Here is a 20039-nt window from a genome sequence, read left to right as displayed (position 1 = left end):
CTTCCCAAAGCCAACAAACTATAGATCTATACATATATATATATATATATATTTATATATATATATATATTTATATATATATATATATATATATATATATATGTAGTAATTACATGCTAATAATATGCAAAAAAATATTAAGTCACTTTAAGAGAAAAGTTAGAGAAAGTTAAGCTACAAATATGCTTTACTCATATGTATCACTGGTTGTGAGGGTGTTAGTTTTAGTTCATTCACTATCTAGAGCTATAAAATTTTTTTTTAAATACCATCAATTTGCATCTTGATGTTGTAAAAAAAAAGTAGCTCTATATAACAAAAGTAGCTCTATATAACACATCTGCAGTTAGCAAGGACCTTATTTGGTATTCAACAGCTTCAGTACCAGTTTTAGTTTTTTTTCATCCTACACAAATTGACCATTTGCTGGTAGTACTTGGGTATTGAGTTATAAAAGGTCTAAATTTAGTACTTGTAACCATTTTATTAGCAGGACTGGATCATTAGCAGTTGTTATTTTGGATAGAAGTGTTAATTCAGAGCTATATATGTGTATATATATATATATATATATATATATAAAAACAAATAAATAAATAAAATATATTTCAGACAACAGGCATGTACAAATTAGGTGCCTGGTCCATAGTTTTTTTGTTTTTTTTTTCAAAGAAAAGTATTATTTCAAACTTTGATTAACTGAATTCATAGAGTGATTCACCAAGGTACAAGCCATCAACTGTTTACGAAAAGCATGTCTGTAGTTTAAGATAATTGTATGAAAAGATGGTAATCTGAACTCTAAAAGCATGTAAGATATACTATCATATTTGTTGTATCCGAAAAACATTTTAGCACATTTGTTGTAGCAATACTGAAGGCGTGCCATTGTTTTATCATTATAATTTTGCCACAAAGGAACACCATATAAACAAATGCAATATGCTTTAAACAGTTTAATCTTCACTCTGGTAGAGCATAAATGAAAGTGTCTAATTAAGATATTTGTACTTGTGTAAAGGCCCTTCACCTCTTTAATTATATCAAGATCATCAGTAAGGTCATTTTTAATTATATGACCAAGGTATTTAAAAGATTCAAAAAAAGCAATTTCACATCCTGACACGCATAATTCTGGGAAGGAGTTTGATATAACTTTTGATTTTTGAGTTGGATTAAACACCATACATACAGTTTTCTTGGTATTAAAGGACATGTTAATTAAGGAAGATTCCTTATTTGTAAAGCTAATTAGTTTTTGAAGAGAAAACCAAGAAGGCACAATTAGAACCATATCATCAGCATAGGCCAACACATTCATGAATATACCACCTATATTACATCCAATACAAAGGTTTGATATTGATGAAATCAAATCTTGTATGTAAAAGTTAAATAGAAGTGGTGACAATATACTTCCTTGACGAACCCCATTCCCAATTCCAAAACTGTTTGATTTTGTTTTCTGCCATCGAACAGACATTTGTTGATTATTGTACCAAAATGCAAGCAAACAAATAAGTTTTTTGGGCAGACCAGAATCTAATAATTTTTTGAACAACAGCCAGTAATTGACACTGTCAAATGCTTTATTAAAGTCTATGAAGCAAGCAAATACATGGCTTCCTCTAGATGTGTAGTACTGCACAGTCTTTTTAAAATAGTTTGAGCATGATGTTGTTGAGTGATTTTGTTTAAAGCCAAATTGGTAATCATCATTTTTAATGTTGTACAAATTGATTTTGCACATTATTCCAGAACTTTCTCGAGTCTGTGTTGTTCATATTTTTTGCACATAAATCGGCTTGAATTTGTTTATTATGATGTCTACAATATCTAAGAGCTAATTTAAAAGTAGCACGAGAGCGCTTCATGTTTTCAAAAATGTCACCCTGTTTCTTCTTTCCTTGAAAAATCCATTGCTTGAAGGCATCTCTTGCAATGTCGTTTTTATCTTTAACATAGTCATTCCAACCTGGAGTAATATATTCATGGTTTTTATGTTTAAAATTACAATGAGGTATGGTATCAGATACAGAAGATTGCATAGTATTTATGATGCTGTTATAGAATAAATCAATATCGTGAGTTGTATTGTAGCCATTTGGAATATTTTTAGTAAGTAGATAGAGGGGTACATGTACGGATTTTAATAAAGAATCTACTTTTTCTGCATAACGTGTTAAGGTAGCTTTGTCACAAGTTTGCCAGTTAGGAGATCTAGTTGTCATATTAAAATAAGGTTTGTTATTATATATTTTGGATGAGTTAGCTAATGAGCAAGAGATCAGAAACGCTAATGGTTTATGGTCTGATGCAATAACATTGTTTAAAACCGAAATAGATATAATTAGATTATCAATAATTGGACTGCATAGAATGTGGTCCAACCACGAATAACTATCACCATTGTCACTGACATATGTACAAATATTGTCAAGGCGATTTATATCAGATTTAATCAATTTATTTTCTAAAGCAAGATTAGAAAATTCTTCATAGAATCTTGACCCATTATAACAATATATATATATATATATATATATATATATATATATATATATATATAATATATATATATATATATATATATATATATATATATATATATATAATATAGTAGTCAAATGAGACTTTAACAGGAAAAAAGTCTCCTTCAACACCTTTTTTTAACATTTAAGCGACATCAACAATTAAGCAACATTTTAATGTTGTTTAAAAGTTAAAACAATTAAAATAATGTAGTTGAAGTACAATAGGTTTTATTGTTTTTTAAAAACCACAATAATAATGGCTTGAAAGTTTTTTTAATAGTATTTTTGATTTTGTTTTTTTATTGTTTTATAATATTTGTAAAACATGCAAGAATATTTATGATATATATAAATTATAGATATATATATAAATTTATTTACTGTGCAATTATATTTATATATATGCATTAATGTAAATATTGCGGTTTAAAAGAAATGGTTTAATATTCTTAAAAACATTGTATAATGAAACTAATAACAAAGAGATAAGACTTATCATTGAATAATTAGAGAGGTCAGTATGTTTTCTAGAGTTTTTAAAAATTGAAACCACTTATTTAACAATTAATAGTTTAGCGAGAATTGAAGAGAGTTCTGGAGAACACTTATGCAGACCTTTCAAGTCTCCCCCATTTGGTGAGAGTCTCCCAAATTTTAAAGAACAATTTATTCCTCTTTTGCATTTGGAAAAAATCTCCCTTTTTTCTTATAAGCAAGCTTTAACCAGCTAGGCTTCTACTTTTTTTCTTTTTAAATAGTTTTTAGGTCTGATTTGTGTTTTTGCTTTTCTGATTTGTGTTTTAGTAGTATTCCTATTTGCCATGGAGAATGCATCAATCAAAACAAAAATATAATTAATGTATATATTGGATGCCCTAGGTGCACTTCTTACTCCAAAAATACATATGATAATATTTTGAATATATTTAATCAGTCAAATTTTGAAGACTTTTTTTTTTTTCAGGCAAAGATATATATTAGGCAAATACATTATGGTGGGTCAATATCATAAAGGCTCCCTCATATCCATTGCTAAAACTTGACAGCTTTGCTATGATGGAAATCATTCCATAATGAATGATAAGTTCCGAGTTTGATCCCCACCACGTCCCTGGTAGTACTGCACTCAACTTGTTTTTCTGCACATCAGCCTTGTTTGTCAAGGTTCTTGTTTTAGAGTTATAGATATAAGAGAGGGTTGTAACCACAATTATAGTGGCCTCCTCAACTGTAGTGACCTTTTCGGCCTTGGGGAGGTGAATTAACATTTAAAAAAAATGTTGTCTAAACCAAAAGCCTTAGAAGAGTTAGTTGGCAGAGTTATTTGCAAATAACTTTTCCATTAATTTGACTCCTGAATTTAATGCCCATACTTTTCCTACCATTCTAGTTAAACAGGTTAACCCATTGATAGACATGCAAATCACTCTGGAAGCCAGAGTGGCTTACATGTCTATCAATGTTTGTCAGAAAATATTAAAGTGGTTTGGCTATCAGCATGTTTTAAGCTTCACGAGAAAATGGTTGAGTTATAAATAAAAAAACTTGAAGAGAGTTACATATGGTATGATGTCACCATGCCTTTAATATCAAAATGATGGTGTAGCCATTTTTAGAAATAAAAGTGGTTAGGTGATGGAATAGTTATTATGTGTATGTACATACATACATAAAAACTTTAAATCATTTTAATACAAAATAAAAATTTATTCTGCTAATCATTAGGAATAATTAACGAAGTTTTTAAAATTTTTTTACTCTGGTAGTAACTAAAAGTTACAAATAAAATATAAGGCTGTTTTTAAATATGTAATAATGCACTATGGAGTCAACAATAAATATTATATTATATTGTTTAATTATTTAGAAGACAACTTCTTATACAATAGATCTAAAAATATATCAAGTTAAAACTCAATGCCTTAGTAAAATCTTTTAAAGCAGAATTTAACTGTTGGGCTAACAATAGTCTGATCAGCTTTTGCAGTATGCTTAGAGGCATGTTTACTGGCCTAGCCAGTTTAAGCATTTAAAAAGTTATTACCTGAGTATGTTTTTTAATTGCATCATTTTTAATTATGTAATTTTGCATCATTTTTATGCATTGTTTTTTAATTATGTAATTTTCCATCATTAATTATGTAATTATTAAACTTGTTAATAGTAATAATAATATAGAAGAATTTATTTTCAATTATTATCAGTTTATTGTTTTGTGCTATAGTATTATTATATATTGTATTAAAAGTGTATAAAAATAAGTTATATAATATTATTATATATAATATATTAAATTTATAAAGTTATTTTATTATTGTTTTTATTGTAGACAGGAATACCTTGATGATTTGTATGAGATTGCCAGATCCAGAGATGATCCGCTGCTTCTTGATTCCTTGGAAAATTTTCTTGCTGCAACAGTAGATAATTTATTGAGAAAACAGGCAGAAAATGAATACTTGGAGCTTTCTCTTAAAAGGTTTTAATATTTGTTAATTATCTTTTTATCTGAAAAATTTTCTCATAAATTGTTTAATGTGTGTTAACCAAATAAACAATAAACTTAAAAAAATATCTTAAAGATTTTTCTTTGCTCAAAAGCCTTAGAAAACCAAAACATAATAGAGCCATACTGAAATTCTAGCATAGTGTGAGGGGCCAGCATGGATACATTAAAAACAGATTATCTGTAGTATGTTTGTACATATTACCACTTTTACAAAGCTGATTACTTGTATGCCCTGATGCATTTCTCAATAATAAACAGTATGTAAAATTTTTTAAACCTATTAATAAAAATAAATTTTACAGAGAAGTAATTACTGGTGGGAATGCTTAACAAAAATTTTATTAACTTTCTCAGTAAAGGATATTCTCCTTTTCTCAGTATTTATTTCCGCAATTACTTTTTCCATTTTTTGTTTCATTTAATGAGTATAGCTTGTGAAATAAATTGGTTTCTTGCTATTATTTATCATACTATAGATATCACTCATACTATAGTTATCAACCATATTATAGATATCAACCATGCTCTATATTATGATTGATAACTGTGTAATGTATAGTATCCATAAAGTATTGTACAAATACAATTGTTAATTTAAAAGTTTTTTTTTATAATTAGTTTATAATCAAATTTTGTTTGTTTTTAAACTTGAAGAAGTGTAAACAGTTTAAAATACAGTTATTGCTGAAAATTCCAACCACTTATAATTTTGACAGATATTTATTTATAAATGCTGAAAATGCATGCTGGCATAATTAAACTATCACGTATTCTATGGGTGATTCTATGGTGTTTAGTTATCAACCAATAGAAAAATATCTAATATGCTTTATATACATTAAAATCAGGTGAAATTAAGTCATTATTAGACTACAACTGGCTACAACTTCACTTATGTGCACAATATTTAATAGAAGTTGGCAAGTCTAAACAATTGATTGCTTTGAAAATTAACAATAGTATCATTTGTACATTCATCAAGTCAACAGATAGCCAGAAAATGTTTGAATCTAGAAAAATTCACATGATTTTGTGAAAATCCAGGAAAATCATGTGAAAGATTAAGAAATGCTCCAAAACTGACAACATGGTACTCTGTTTTACTTTGAAAGACATACAAGTTTCAGACTTGCAAATTTTTGCTTAACTGCCTCCCACCAAACTCATGTTTTCACATGCAGATCTGAGGAAAGCCATAACAAAAGCGTGTTGTCATAAAATAATGCTTAAATGTTGTGAATCTTGTAGTTTCAATACAGCAAAGAGGCTGTTCTAAAAGTTCGAGGAGCACATAGAAAGAAACCTTTCATTTCTATTTTGTTTTGTACTGTGTATCTTTATTCTTTTATGCTTATGTTGGTTTTTGAACTAAAACATTTTCTTGTAATAAATGTTTACACTACATAAATATCAATGTGTACACTATACAATACAAAAACAGTTTTTCACTCTAAGTATTGGGTAGTCAAATCTTATTGATTATTACTGCAGATAGATAAATTCGCTGTATTTATTATAACAGTTGAAATAAAGTTATATCATTTAAATATGCTTTCTATATTTTTTTAAGTTACATTTAAATATTATTTATAATGTACAATTTTTTTTTGTAAAAGCTCTCTGTTTATAAGTTTGATTAAAAGCTTTATAAATATTCAAAAAAAAGCTGTAATATAAATGTTTTGGTTTAGAGCAATATTCAAAAAAAAGCTGTAATATAAATGTTTTGGTTTAGAGCAACATTAAAGAATAATGAGTTTAGTTCGCAGCTTGAACAAGAAATGGACCAACATGTTCAAATGCTGGAGGAGAAAATTCGACAAGAGGAACAGCAAAAATTGGCTATTCAAAAACAAGAAGCTTATCAACAGTTAATAATTGCTCAAAAGGAACTGGCTGAAATGGAGAATAAAGTTAAAATGGTATCAACTTATATTTTAATAATGAAAATATTTTGTAATATTAAACATCATTAACATTTTAACTATTTCAAAATACTCACATTACATATTTTCATATAGCTTTACCCATCAAATATGTAAAATGTATGTGTACATAAATACACTTACACATAAATGTGTGAATTTTAAATGTTCTTTATTTATTTTAATTATTAAATATATTCAAAAAGTTTAATAATTATTTAATGTTGTTTTACATTAAATTCAACATTTCATTTATTTTAAAATTTTCTTTTACAATATATAACATTAGTTATATATTTTTGAAGTTTCTTTTACTTTTTTTTGTTTCTCCCAATATCTATATCTGGAGTTAGTGTTGCAACTTTATAAAGTTCATGCAGTGTGTTAACTAGCCTCTATTTAAAAGGCTAGCCTCTATTTAGTTTGTAACACAAGCAATTCTTAGTAGTTAACCAGGGAATTTCCCAATTACCTCTAAATTTTCAGAAAAGTAATTTAAAATTAAAATCAACAAATAAAAGGTAAATTTTTAAAATTGTTTATATATATATGCACTACCATTCATAATTTTTCGAATGGCATTAGCATTTTTTTAAAATGCACTATTAATTTGCACTATTATATAATTTAAAAATATTTTGGTTAAAATGCTTAGATAAAAATCGTAAAAATAATAAAAATGCTAAAGTGGGCAAAACTACATAAAAAATGGAGCATCAATGGCTGTAAATGCGGACCAACGTGGTGAAGTTTTAATTCTTTGGTTTCAAAATAAGATAGTTTGTCTGGAAAAAAAGTTGTTGAATTTATGATAAAATAATGTTAATTATCAACTGTAAAACATGGTGGATGTAGTGTTAAGGTGTTTTGCTTAGAATGCCATAGGTGACTTGGTGAAAATAGAGGGAGTAATTACAAAATTAGTTTACTTGTACACTTAAAAAATTATGCTACTCCTTCGGAAAGATGGGTTAATGAGAAGCTGTTCATTTTTTTTTAAAGAAAATGACTTGAAGCTCAAATCTAAAACATATTTTTCAAAAACTTGTTTGAGTTATTTGACTAAGTTCAAGAATGATCAAATATAGAATAGAATGATTTAGGCTGCCCAATCACAAGATCTCTCTCCTATCGGATTTTTATGGGTGGAATTAAAAGTAATGTCAAAGACTAATGCCAAATGATGCATAAGGTGTGGAATAAAGTTATTAGTTAGTGGCATAAAATTGACTTTGACAAATTGGATAAGTTGTTAAGTAGAATGCCAAGAAAATGTATGGCAGTTATTGTCACTAAGAGTGATTAAAATGCAAGTAAATTATAAATTAATCAGACTATAATCACTAATCAAACTTTTATTAATTTTTTTGTAAACCTAATAAAAAGGAAGATAACATAATTCAGGTAGACATACTTACAATTTCTCTTCCAATAGAATAAAAATGTACATGTTCCAAAAGCGATTCAAGGTTACTACAAAAGAAGAGAAATCCCTATTGGAGTTCAATCTGTTTTCAACTCTTCTGTACATGTCTGCATGGTTTTCTAGTCCATTTGCTTCCGAAGCACCTGCTAATGATTTGAAATTAATAAAGAAATTTAAATCGTACAAAATAATTAACAAAAAAGTTAGCGAGAAGGCAACGGCTGCATTAAAACGCCATTTATGGTACTTGAACGAAGAACTCATTGGATTGAATTTCTTTTCAAGTAATGTATCACATGAAGCAAAACAAAAAATGATTGAAAGATTGAATAACGAACCACAAGAAGACAACCTGAAAAGATTGGGAAATGTTAATGACATTCATTTGAAGTCGATTGAAGATTTTGTAATGCCAAAAACTTAATTAGCATTCTTTCAATGTTTGGGAATTGATGAACAGGCTTTGCTTGACATTGATCCAGTTAGCTGGGACACAGATGACATTTACAAAAAGGCTAAAGACAGAGTGAATGGATTGAGAGTTGTTAATGACTGTGCTGAAAGAGGTGTAGCTTTAATCACACAGTATAATGAAATACTGACCAAGAACAAAGAGCAGAGACAATTTCTTCTGCACGTTGTGCAACATCACAGAGAACAATAAAAAACGGCAAAAAAATCATTACATTTTGAGGGACATCAGGAGAGTATTCCAATGAATTGACATTCTTGGATTTAATATGTTTTAGTCATAGACTTTCAGTACTGTTATTAATTTCAAATTTGTTAATTAATATGATTAAATTAGTTTGATTAATATGTATTGTTAATGCAAAATATGTGGTCTGGCAGTGATATGATTTTTTCAAAAAAAGTTCACAAAACCAGTTTCCGTGTAAAATTTCAAACCTATTGAGCTACCCCTAAATATCATTTTAAAAAGCTGAAAATTTTTATTTAATTTTTATATATTATTTGTAGCAATACTAGAAGGTAAGACTTTCGTATTTTGAAATTTTATTTTTATGCATCACCCTAATATATATATGAATACTGTGAAACAAAATTGGAAACCATATTGGTTGTAAATTAGCTGTAAAATGAGATTGAAAACCATATTGATTGTAAGTTAGCTGTAAAATGAGATTGAAAATCATATTGATTGTAAGTTGTAGAACGAGATTGAAAACCATATTGATTTTAAGTTAGCTTTAAAATGAGATTGAAAACCATATTGGTTGTAAGTTGTTAGACTCAAAATATTATAAAATATTAATTATTAATATTAGTTACTATTAATATTAATATTATTTTATTAATAATAAATAGTTGGTTGATTAAAGATTCAAAGAATCTTTCTAATAATAGATAGAATACTGATTGGACAGTAGTTGCAAAGGTTAGAGAGTTTTGAAAGATTGGAACCTCAGATCTTGTTTTCCAGCAGGCAGGAAAACAAAATTCACATGTTAAATAGTTAAGAGAGTATCAAAGAGAGGTCTGGAAAAGACTTTGATAGGACTGTAAAGGTGGACAATTGTATACAATAAAAGACTGCAGAACAGTTAAAGTGCAATATAACTTAAGCAAATGAAGGAAGAGTAATTTGAATGTCTAACAATGGGTTAGTCATTAGATTAATAAGTCAATTAGTGGAAAAGTTCTTTGTAAATAGTTCTGTCTTGGGTAAGATAATAAGATCAGGCCATGAATAAGAGATAGAATATTAGATTTGCCTTTGTTAATGACAGATAAGAGGTTTTTTCAGTTTTTTATGAAATAAAATTAGTGATAAAGTATTAGGTTTGCCTTAGTTGATGATTTTGTTAAAGATTTTCCAAAAAAGTTAAATTTATTTGTAAATACCCAGGCCAAGCATGTGATTTGAGAATCCAATGGTAATAGTTATCAACACTGAGATGAAACAGATTTAAATTAGTTTCACAACGGGCAAGGATGAATGGTGAATTTTGCAAGAGTTAAAATTTAACTTATGAAAAGTTACTTTAAAGACCTTAAAAATGGTTTGAAACAGTTAAATGGTGACAATATTTTTTATATTTTTTTAAAATTATTTTTAGGTACTATATTCAGGTTTATTAAAGAACTCAACTATAGATGTGAATGATACCCCTAGCAATAAGCTATACAATTGCCTCAGTTTTGCTGATCAACCCAAAGTTGTAACAAATTCTACTTATGTAGCCTCAATAGTGCACAACAGGCACATTATCCATGCGCAACATGACACTTATTAGTTTGATATTTTACTGTTGTTGATGGAATCAGCATTTCTGAGACAGCTGTCACAGAGGGGAAAACAATGTAACACAGAAATCTAAAATCAAAATCTATGCCTCCTATTTCTCTTTATCTATTTCCCCTTTATCTATTTCACAGGCATAGATGTAAATCTGTGTTACATTGTTTTAGGCAGAAAACAATGTAACACAGATTTACATCTATGCCTGCCTAATAGATAATGGGGTGTAAGGCTGTCCAATATAAATTTTAACTTATCCCTAAAGTCTTAGTCTAGGAAGCCTTCTACAAGACAGTAGTAGTAATGATGCAGTAACACTTTCCCAAGTGAGCGTTTTTACTGAGAAACGAGTTTAGTGAAAACTTTTATTTAATGTCTAATGGTTGGTTTCCAATAGTTAGAAATATTTTCAGCACCTAAATTATGTCCCAAATATGTATACAAATTATATGCTTTTTAAAACCTTTTTTCTTCCCCTGTTTTAACTTATCAACGGACTATTACTTATTTGCTGTGTATACAAGTCATGTATACATTTAAAGTTAAGTATTTAACTTCATATAAATATTGCAATTTAATTTCATATAAATATTATTAAAAAGATGGACTTTATTTATACTTGGTTTTTAATAGTAGAAAACAGGATTAGAAACGTCATACTACAGTTAAAGGTTTTTTTTTTATACTAAATTGTAAATGCAAAATAATAATTATAATAAATAAATGTAATTATTTAGATATAAAAATAATTTACATTTTCTAAAATCACGAATTTAAGTAAAGTAAATAATGTTTGTTAATATTTTTATATATTTTTAAAATTATTTGTATGTATAAGAACAAATGTTTTTAATATAAATTTAAATTTTTTATACACGAATTTAAATTTTTGATAAATAAATTTAAATTTTTTATATATGAATATAAATTTAAATTTTTAATATAGAAAATTTAAATTTTTTTAAAATAAAAATTCTCAGCTAGAAAAACAAGTCGAGGAGAAATCAGTTAAAACTTTCGTTCCTAATACAATTTTAGAAGAAATAAAGCTGAAGGAAAAGGTTAATATTTCAATTAATTTTTATTATTCAATGTTAAATCTTTCTTTTGAATAATAATTCATTTTATCAATCATTTAATTAATTATTAATTTTTGTTTTAAAGATCTTCATTTTTAAAATGTGTATAGGAAAATGAAACCCTTCATCTTCGGTTGCTTGAATTTCAAACACAAATGGCTCTTATGAGAACTGAAGTTGCAAAACTTAAGTGTGAATATGATGAACAATCTGATCGTCTTCAAAAAGAGCGTGTAACCGTTTTAGATTGCGTCCAAGAGCAAGAAAATTTAACACGACAATTACATTTGCTACATGAGGCAAATAAAAAGTTGCATGATACAAATGATGATCTTCGTTCAGCAATGGAGGTATGTTAATTATGATTAATTATGAAAAATATTTTTTAAATAGCTTTCTCAATTTTTTTAGAAAAAGTGCTTTCTATAATTTTTATTGCTTACATCACAGTTGCTTTTTCAAGTCTTTATTATTTGCTTTTGCTCAAATTTTTGCAACATTTTATATGATTTTTTTGCTTTACCTACAAATAAGCAAAATTTTTCTTTAATATTTAATTTATTTATTTAGGTCAAGCGTTCAAACAGTTGTTTTATCGGCTCTCCAGTAAAGCGTACTACAAGTTTGGTGTTAACAAAGTATAGACTGCCAAATTTGCACAGTTCATTCCGAAGTGATCCTGGACCAGATTTAAATAATATTCTTAATGACTTTGATGACACAGATATTGAGGATGCTTCAGGGCGATCAATTATACCTTATGATGAAGAAGTCATTGACAAATCTTCACTCATGGCAGAATTAATGGAGGCTGATGACCAAGTTGTAAGTTTTTCATCTTGTTTTTCTTGGTGTTTTTTTTTTAAATTATCAAAACTATTGTTAAATGTTTTCAGCATAATGACTATATGTCTGGAAAAAAACCTGTTAGAGTACTCAGTCTTGAAAACTCTGCTTCATCTACCCCTCAAAAACATGTCGATAGAGAGCAGTTTGTACGTCAACTAGAGGTTTTGTGCGAAACAAACAGAAGATTGGGTGAAAGTAATGATGAACTTAGAGAAGCACTAGGAGTTAGTCACTTATTTTGTTGTTTTCTTTTTTTGAGTTTTTTTTTATTTAGATAACTTTAATTATAAAGGTTAAGTTTTTTTTTATTTTAGATTTTATCAGAGCGACTACGACCACCAGAATTGATAAAAAAACCCTCTGGTTGTCAATCAGCTCCAGTGACTCCTTCAAGAAGAATTTACAGCTCTCCCATCTCCAGCTCTCCTCAAAAGGTTTTATAAAGATTTATTCATAATATTTTAAATTTAATGTAAATGTTAAAAGGTAAAAATATTGTTTTAGTTATGTGTTCTGAGTACATGTAATTATTCTTATTATCACAGTTGTTTGAAAATTTTGACAATTTAAAAATTTTACCAAATAAATTAGGGTAAAGTTTTTATGACTAAAGTTGTGTTTAAAAAAAATGTGTATATTTATTGCAGTACATATCTTATCTATTAATTGTGGTGAATATCTCATTCATTTGTTGTGGTCATCTCATTCATTTATTGTGGTACATATCTTACCAATTTACTGTGGTGCATATCTCATTCATTACTGTGGTGCATATCTCATTTATTTATTGTGGTAAATATCTCATTAATTTATTGTGGGACATATCTTATCTGTTTACTGTGGTGCATATCTTGTTCATTACTGTAGTGCGATGTCATTTATTTACACATTTGCACATTACTGTGGTGCCATCCATTAATTGCTGTAATACCCCTATTTGTTTCTTTGTTGTATATAGCAATCATTTTACTGTGACTTTTAATGTGACTTTTAATGTTACTTTACCCCTTGACATTTAAAATAACAAAATTACAATTATTTTGGTCTTAAATGTTTTTTTAATTTACTTAAGAACAGTTAATCTTAGATATTAATAATACTAATAAATAAATTCTTAGATGTTAAAAAATAAATAATAATAAATAAATAAAATTCTTAGATATTAGAAAATAAATAATTATTAATAAATAAATAAAATTCTTAGATATTAGAAAATAAATAATTACTAATAAAAGTATAAAAAAATCTTAGATATTAGTAATACTAATAAGAAAATAATGTTAGATATTAAAAAGTAAATAATTACCAATAAACAAGATAAAGTATTCTTAAATATTAGAAAATAAATACTAATGAATAAAATAATTAATTGTAGTATATAAGAAAAAGATCCAAAATTATGCTGACAAAGGTAATTCAGTATATAACATATGATTACATATAAGATAACATGATAATATATGATAATGACATGATATAATTTAATAAATGATAGCATATGATATTTTATTAAAGTTGTCTATAGCTATGCTTATTTTTTTACACTATGTTTTATTAATGTCAAAAGTCTGCATTGTGTTGATAATTTTCTTTATAACATTAAGTGTTTAAAGTTTCCCATTTAAGTCATTTGAATTTTTTACACATATGTTATTATTTTTCTCATAATTATGAAAAAAATATTTATAATAAATAATTATTAAAAATAATACATTTTAAGTTTTTTTATTTTTTGATAAGTATTAAAATGAACAAACACGTCAGTGTACTAAATTCTAATTTCTAATAAAGATTCTATATAAATTCTATAATAAAAAATTCTAAAAAAAAAGATTCTATAATAAAAAATTCTAATAAAGATTCTAATAAAAAAAATTTTGATTATTTTTTTTATTAAATATTTAAAATTTAAATTTCAAATGAAAAATTTTTTAAATGTGTTAACACACTGTCATTTTTAGTCTGCAGAATCATCCCACAAAAGTTTTGTTGACACAATGAAAAAGTCTGCAGAATCATCTCACAAAGACTTTATTGACACTGCAAAAAAAGAAGTAAAACTTCAATGTTTTACTCCTTTTAATGAGTCTTCTGTGGATTCTACTACATTTAACACTGATGATGCAACTGAATCTTCAATCTTAAATAGAGAATATCATAGAAGAATGGTTGATGATTGCAGTTATAATAATAATAATAGTTTAACAGATTCAAGTAATGAAGCTACAAACATTGAATCTACTGCATATGATGATGAATCTACTGCTTATGACGGAGAATCAACTGTCTATGATGGAGAATCAACTGTTTTAAACACCTGTTGTTGTGGTAAAATAATTTTCGAAGACAAAAATTTGTGCAAAGATTGCACTTATACTGATACTGAAAAAGCCACAGGAATTTCAGATACATTTTTGTCAAGTGATCAGAGTTTGTTTGATAATATTCACACTGAAAGTTCTGATATAAATAGTTTACATGTCCTACCAGCAAAAACTGATATGTGCACTCAAGTAGATAATAATCTTAGTTTATGTGCTATTTCTGAAAAACACGAAGTTTCAGTTCAGTGTGAACTTCCTCGTGAACTTCCAAGTAAAAATGAACTAAATGTCAATCAGTCTTATGAACATAATAAAATAAAGTTGCTGAGAAGAGAAGCAAAAACAAATAATCATTCGCTAAACAAAACCCAATTAATAGAATATCAGTTTAAAGAAATAGATGAGATAGTACATGGTATAGTTGAATCAAGTCTTGATAAAGCTGATAGTATAAGCTTGGATCATATTTATGAAAAACACAATAGTAAGGAAGTTAGTCAACAAATAAACCCTGAAAAACCTTACTATATATCTGACTATAATTTTTATGACATATTTAATGACCATTCAATAAATCAAGTACCTGAGTCAACAATTCTCACAGACTCTGATGATAGCAATAATTATAGTGATCAGGAAACAGGGATTGATATGAGCATGTTAAAACGTTTCAAACCAGTTGGTGAAGAGAGTAATGAGGTTTATAAATTATGATAATAAAATTGTTTAATAAAAATTTTAACATAACATTAGTTTGTAAATTAATTAAAATCTTAATTAAAATTTATTAAATATTTTGAAATAAATTTCTGACAGGACGCTACTTACGAAACTACTAATGAATACATGACTAACTACCCTTGGTCTGTAAGCTCTGGATCAGCATTTTCATTGAAAAAAAAAAACAAAGAGGTAAAAAAAAAAAAAAGGATGTCACCCGGTGTGAAATCAGCTAGCAACTAGTTAGCAATATTTGTGATAATAAAAAAAAAAGGTTGGACCTCAAGGATTGCTAGCTAAATAAGCTAGCAACTAGCTAGCGACAAATTGTAATGATCAAGACAAGGATTTAGCCACAAAGAGCTAAATCGCTAAAGAGATAACAATTCATGTTAGGGTTAAGGTTAGGGTTCAATTCATTTAGCCTCATGGCTAAATTATCAGCTAAACGCTGGCTAAAAATGCTAGCTATTAGCTAGCAAAAATTTCCAATCATATATATTTTCCAATCATATATATATACTTATTCAAATTGATGCTACATATGTATATTTATGCTATTATTATTATTATTACATATTTACTATAGCATGCAGCTTTGTTGTCAACCAATTTTATGTTACACATGCTATTATTGCAATAACTCCAGATTTCTATTTATACCATCCACACTTTTTCTCTTGATTGTATCTTTTTTTTATAATTATTTTAGGAGTTTTATCTAAAACAGCCCTGTTGATAGCTGTAAAGTTACAATATGTAGCTAGTGACTAGCTTTAGATTTGTGGTTATGTTGTAGATAGCTACATACATACAATTTGTAGCTATGGATATATCGTAATAATATTGCTAGCAGCAAAGCTGCGATATGTAGCTAATGATATATCATAGTAGTATCAATAGCAACATGTCAAAACAAAATCGCGATGTTAAAAGTTTATTATCATTTAAATATGTTCAATACTAAAGTTTGAATTTTTTTTAAACGTAAAAGACAAAATAAAAAAATATGTGACAGTAAATAATCACTCTAAAATTACTATAAAGCTACCTAATCGTTAACTTATTTCCCACCGGGTAAAGTATTTTCTATTGTATCTTCAGTTTTTTAATAATAAATTTTTTTAAAAAGTTAAGCATGCGCTCACAACGCCAGTTTGATGAAGATGTTGATGATTATAATATGCCAGATGAAGAACTTGCTCGTTTAGTTAATCAAACAAATGATGACGATTTTTCAAGCACTAGTGAGGAATTAATCACTGTAGAAGAAAAGATTATTGAGCCACATGATGCTGCAAAGGTCCTGAAGCGTGAATTTGGGGTTGGTGCAGATACTTCAGGTGAATCATTATCTGCAAATGAAGGAGAAACAACTGTTCCAGAGAGAATGTATAAATTAGTTTTAGTTGGAAATGCAGCTGTTGGAAAGTCAAGTTTTATTATTCGTTTATGCAAGAATAAGTTCTATTCTTCTCTTAATTCTACTCTTGGTAAATTTTTAAATAAATTTAATGTTTTTATAAATTTTAAAATAATATGAGTTAATATGAAAATTTTTATTTACTCTTTATATTCCTATTTAGGTGTTGATTTTCAAATAAAAAACCTCCAATTAAATGGAAAAATAATAGCTCTGCAGCTCTGGGACACGGCTGGACAAGAAAGGTTTCGAAGTATTGCAAAAAGTTATTTTCGAAAAGTTGATGGTGTCATACTTATGTATGATGTAACATGTGAAAGTTCTTTTATGGATGTTCGAGATTGGCTGGAATCTATAAAAGAGGGATCCTCAAAAACAGTAATATTTTTTTGTCTAATATTTCACTTTTAATTAATAATTTTTAATCTGTAAAGTTTTGACAACTATTTAATAGCATACAGTTGTTTTGCAATCCAACAACTTCCTATTTGCAATCTGACAACTTCCTATTTAATATATGATTCCAAAATTATTTAATTTTTTTCTAATTTAATCTGTAAATCTTTATTTAAAATTTAGTAGCATTACAAATAATGAATTGAATAGTTTTTTTTGAATGCTAAATATTAAACTAAAGTTAGCATCGAACACAAGTTAAAGATGTAAAAGAGCAGTGTGCATTGAGAAAGTACCAGAGCTTTCAAGTATTGATATCTAGTAATGGTATTTAGTGCGAATGGTATCTTTCGGGGTTTTCGCTATTAGTGCAAGCTAATTCGGTAGTTATTGAATGGTTATTAATCAAAGATGACACCATTCAATAACCACTGATCTAAATCTGTTTTTCTAGTTTTTAAATACAGATCCTGTCTAGTAGTTCTTCAATGTTAAAGCGAATATTGAAGTGGCATTTTTATGGAAATGTATGAGAGTATAGAATTATAATAGTTGTTGAAGGCGGCTTGCGTTTCATATGGTGAGTCAACTTTCAAGATCGATACATTGATACGTGTCAGATGTTCTACCTGATCAATAATAAACTTTTTGGAGAGTGAATGGTTTTGTAGAGCGGAAGCTGATTAACTACAGCAAAGTAATCTGAGTTATCAAGGCTGAGAAGGGTATTGGTTTTGTATCATTTTAGAGCATTACTTAAGATAATATCAAGAAAAGCTGAATTCTGGGTAGGTTATGTATTAAAGTTAATGAGTTGAATAAGAACGATAAATAAAGTCAGTAGAGCAAAATAATTTGCTTATCATTAAGGCTCAGCAACAGTTCAGTCTGAAAATATATCAGCCACATTTCAGTTAGACAATATCAATGTAGGTATCTGTAAAAAATTTATTATAGATCTCAATTATGTTATAGAGAAAACCCATGTAAGTGGCACAAATTGTTGGTAAATAATTGGTGTTTGCAGTTGAGCTATTTGGTTGGCATGAAGCAAGGAGTGAAGATACATCGGATATTGACAAATCATTCATTGTGGATACCCCAGAGCAAGGGTGCATTAATTATTACTAGTGTTATTAATGCAAAGTTTGTCATTTCGAACATTGCGCTAGTAACAAACTTTGCATTAATAATATTAATGAAGTTAATATTCAAGCTCTTTCAGTTAGCGACAAATCAAGACTGCCTATGTTTTTATTAAAGGTTTCATTTCATAGTCAAACTAAAGCAAGCATTGACTGCTTTCTTTAATTTGACTAGGACTCGACTGATTTGTGGCAATGAGTTTGGCTTTTTTCTAACAAAACTACTACTCCAGGATGGTTAGTTTGAACTTACTTGAGTGGCTGATTGAGAGTCGAAGTTAAGAAGGAGTTGTTATTTTTTTAATTTGATTGGATGGTTGCTTTCTGTTCTGATGATCACGATCTCCATTATCCATATATCAAGTTGCGTGATTGATTGGGCTGCATTTTTTGACAGTTGTGTAATCATTGGCACCAATTTTGTTAACCATATTGTTTTGTTATATACACTGATTCTATAGTTATATACACCAATTTAGACTCTTTGATAGTATAGGCTTCCACCCTATAACAATGGATTACATTTGGGTCCTACAGTTTGTTTTTTATATCTTATTAACAAAAATTCTATGAGAAAATTAGATGTTTTTTTTTTTTTTGTGAATAATTACATATGCGTTTTGGGATTATTTTAATAAAATATAATAAGTTATAATATATTTTGTGTAAAAACAATTTTATGCTGTGAATTATATATATATATATATATATATATATATATATATGTATATATATATATATATATATATATATATATATATATATATATATATATATATATATATATATATATTTATATATGTTTATATATATATAAATATATATACATTAAGGTGGTTCAAAAAACAACATTTAAAAAAAATGCTGCATGTGTACTATATATATAATGTGTACTATATATATGATAAAATAACACTGGACTTGAAATATTTTGAATAGAATTTTCAGGGGTTGCTAAAGACACTTGAACATTTAATGGGTCCCTAATATAAAAAAAAAAGCTTTTTAAAAGTATGTCTTATTGTGTCTTATAAGTATAATATTATATAATTATTAGTCTTATTAATTAGTCTTATTAATATTATTGCAATCTTTTGTTTATAATAATATTAGAAAACCATTATATGTTCAAGGGTCTTGAGCAATCCCTAAAAATGCATACATACATACACTGGCTTAGGAACAAGGGGAGTGATAGCCCCCCCCCTCCCCTCCACCCCAACTTTTGGAAAATTTGTTTTTTTTTATTCAAATTCTTATTTTCCATTTCAGCCCCCCCCCCCCCCACCTATATCCCTAACTTTTTTGATCTTCCTATGCCACTGGATGCATACATGTTTATCTTTTCAATGCTAGCAGTCAGTATGTATCAAAGAATGCTAGTTTTAATAAGTTAATATCAAGTCTATGTTATCTTTGACATAATTTACAGGGAAAACTTAATTT

The 20039-nt window shown here is 27.5% G+C and overlaps 1 protein-coding gene across 8 annotated transcripts in view; it reads left to right on the top strand.

Moving 5' to 3' along the window:
• LOC136071948 (ras and EF-hand domain-containing protein homolog) overlaps positions 1-20039 on the top strand; it is a 52009-nt gene that overhangs the window by 27314 nt on the left and 4656 nt on the right. For 4 of the 8 annotated variants that reach the window (XM_065797874.1, XM_065797873.1, XM_065797877.1 and 1 more), the window contains exons 2-12: positions 4864-5013; positions 6779-6965; positions 11638-11718; positions 11847-12086; positions 12307-12561; positions 12633-12809; positions 12900-13019; positions 14547-15608; positions 15726-15821; positions 16762-17122; positions 17216-17430. In XM_065797874.1, the coding sequence (XP_065653946.1) occupies positions 4864-5013; positions 6779-6965; positions 11638-11718; positions 11847-12086; positions 12307-12561; positions 12633-12809; positions 12900-13019; positions 14547-15608; positions 15726-15821; positions 16762-17122; positions 17216-17430 (2944 nt within the window). The remainder of the gene's footprint in view (positions 1-4863; positions 5014-6778; positions 6966-11637; positions 11719-11846; positions 12087-12306; positions 12562-12632; positions 12810-12899; positions 13020-14546; positions 15609-15725; positions 15822-16761; positions 17123-17215; positions 17431-20039) is intronic. The other 4 variants (XM_065797876.1, XM_065797875.1, XM_065797878.1 and 1 more) reach the window with 1 other exon arrangement.

The sequence above is a fragment of the Hydra vulgaris genome, chromosome 05 (genome assembly GCF_038396675.1).
Source record: "Hydra vulgaris chromosome 05, alternate assembly HydraT2T_AEP".
Lineage (NCBI taxonomy): Eukaryota > Metazoa > Cnidaria > Hydrozoa > Anthoathecata > Hydridae > Hydra > Hydra vulgaris.
The sequence above is the reverse complement of the archived record's forward strand: the minus strand, read 5'-3'. Positions and strand labels throughout refer to the sequence as shown.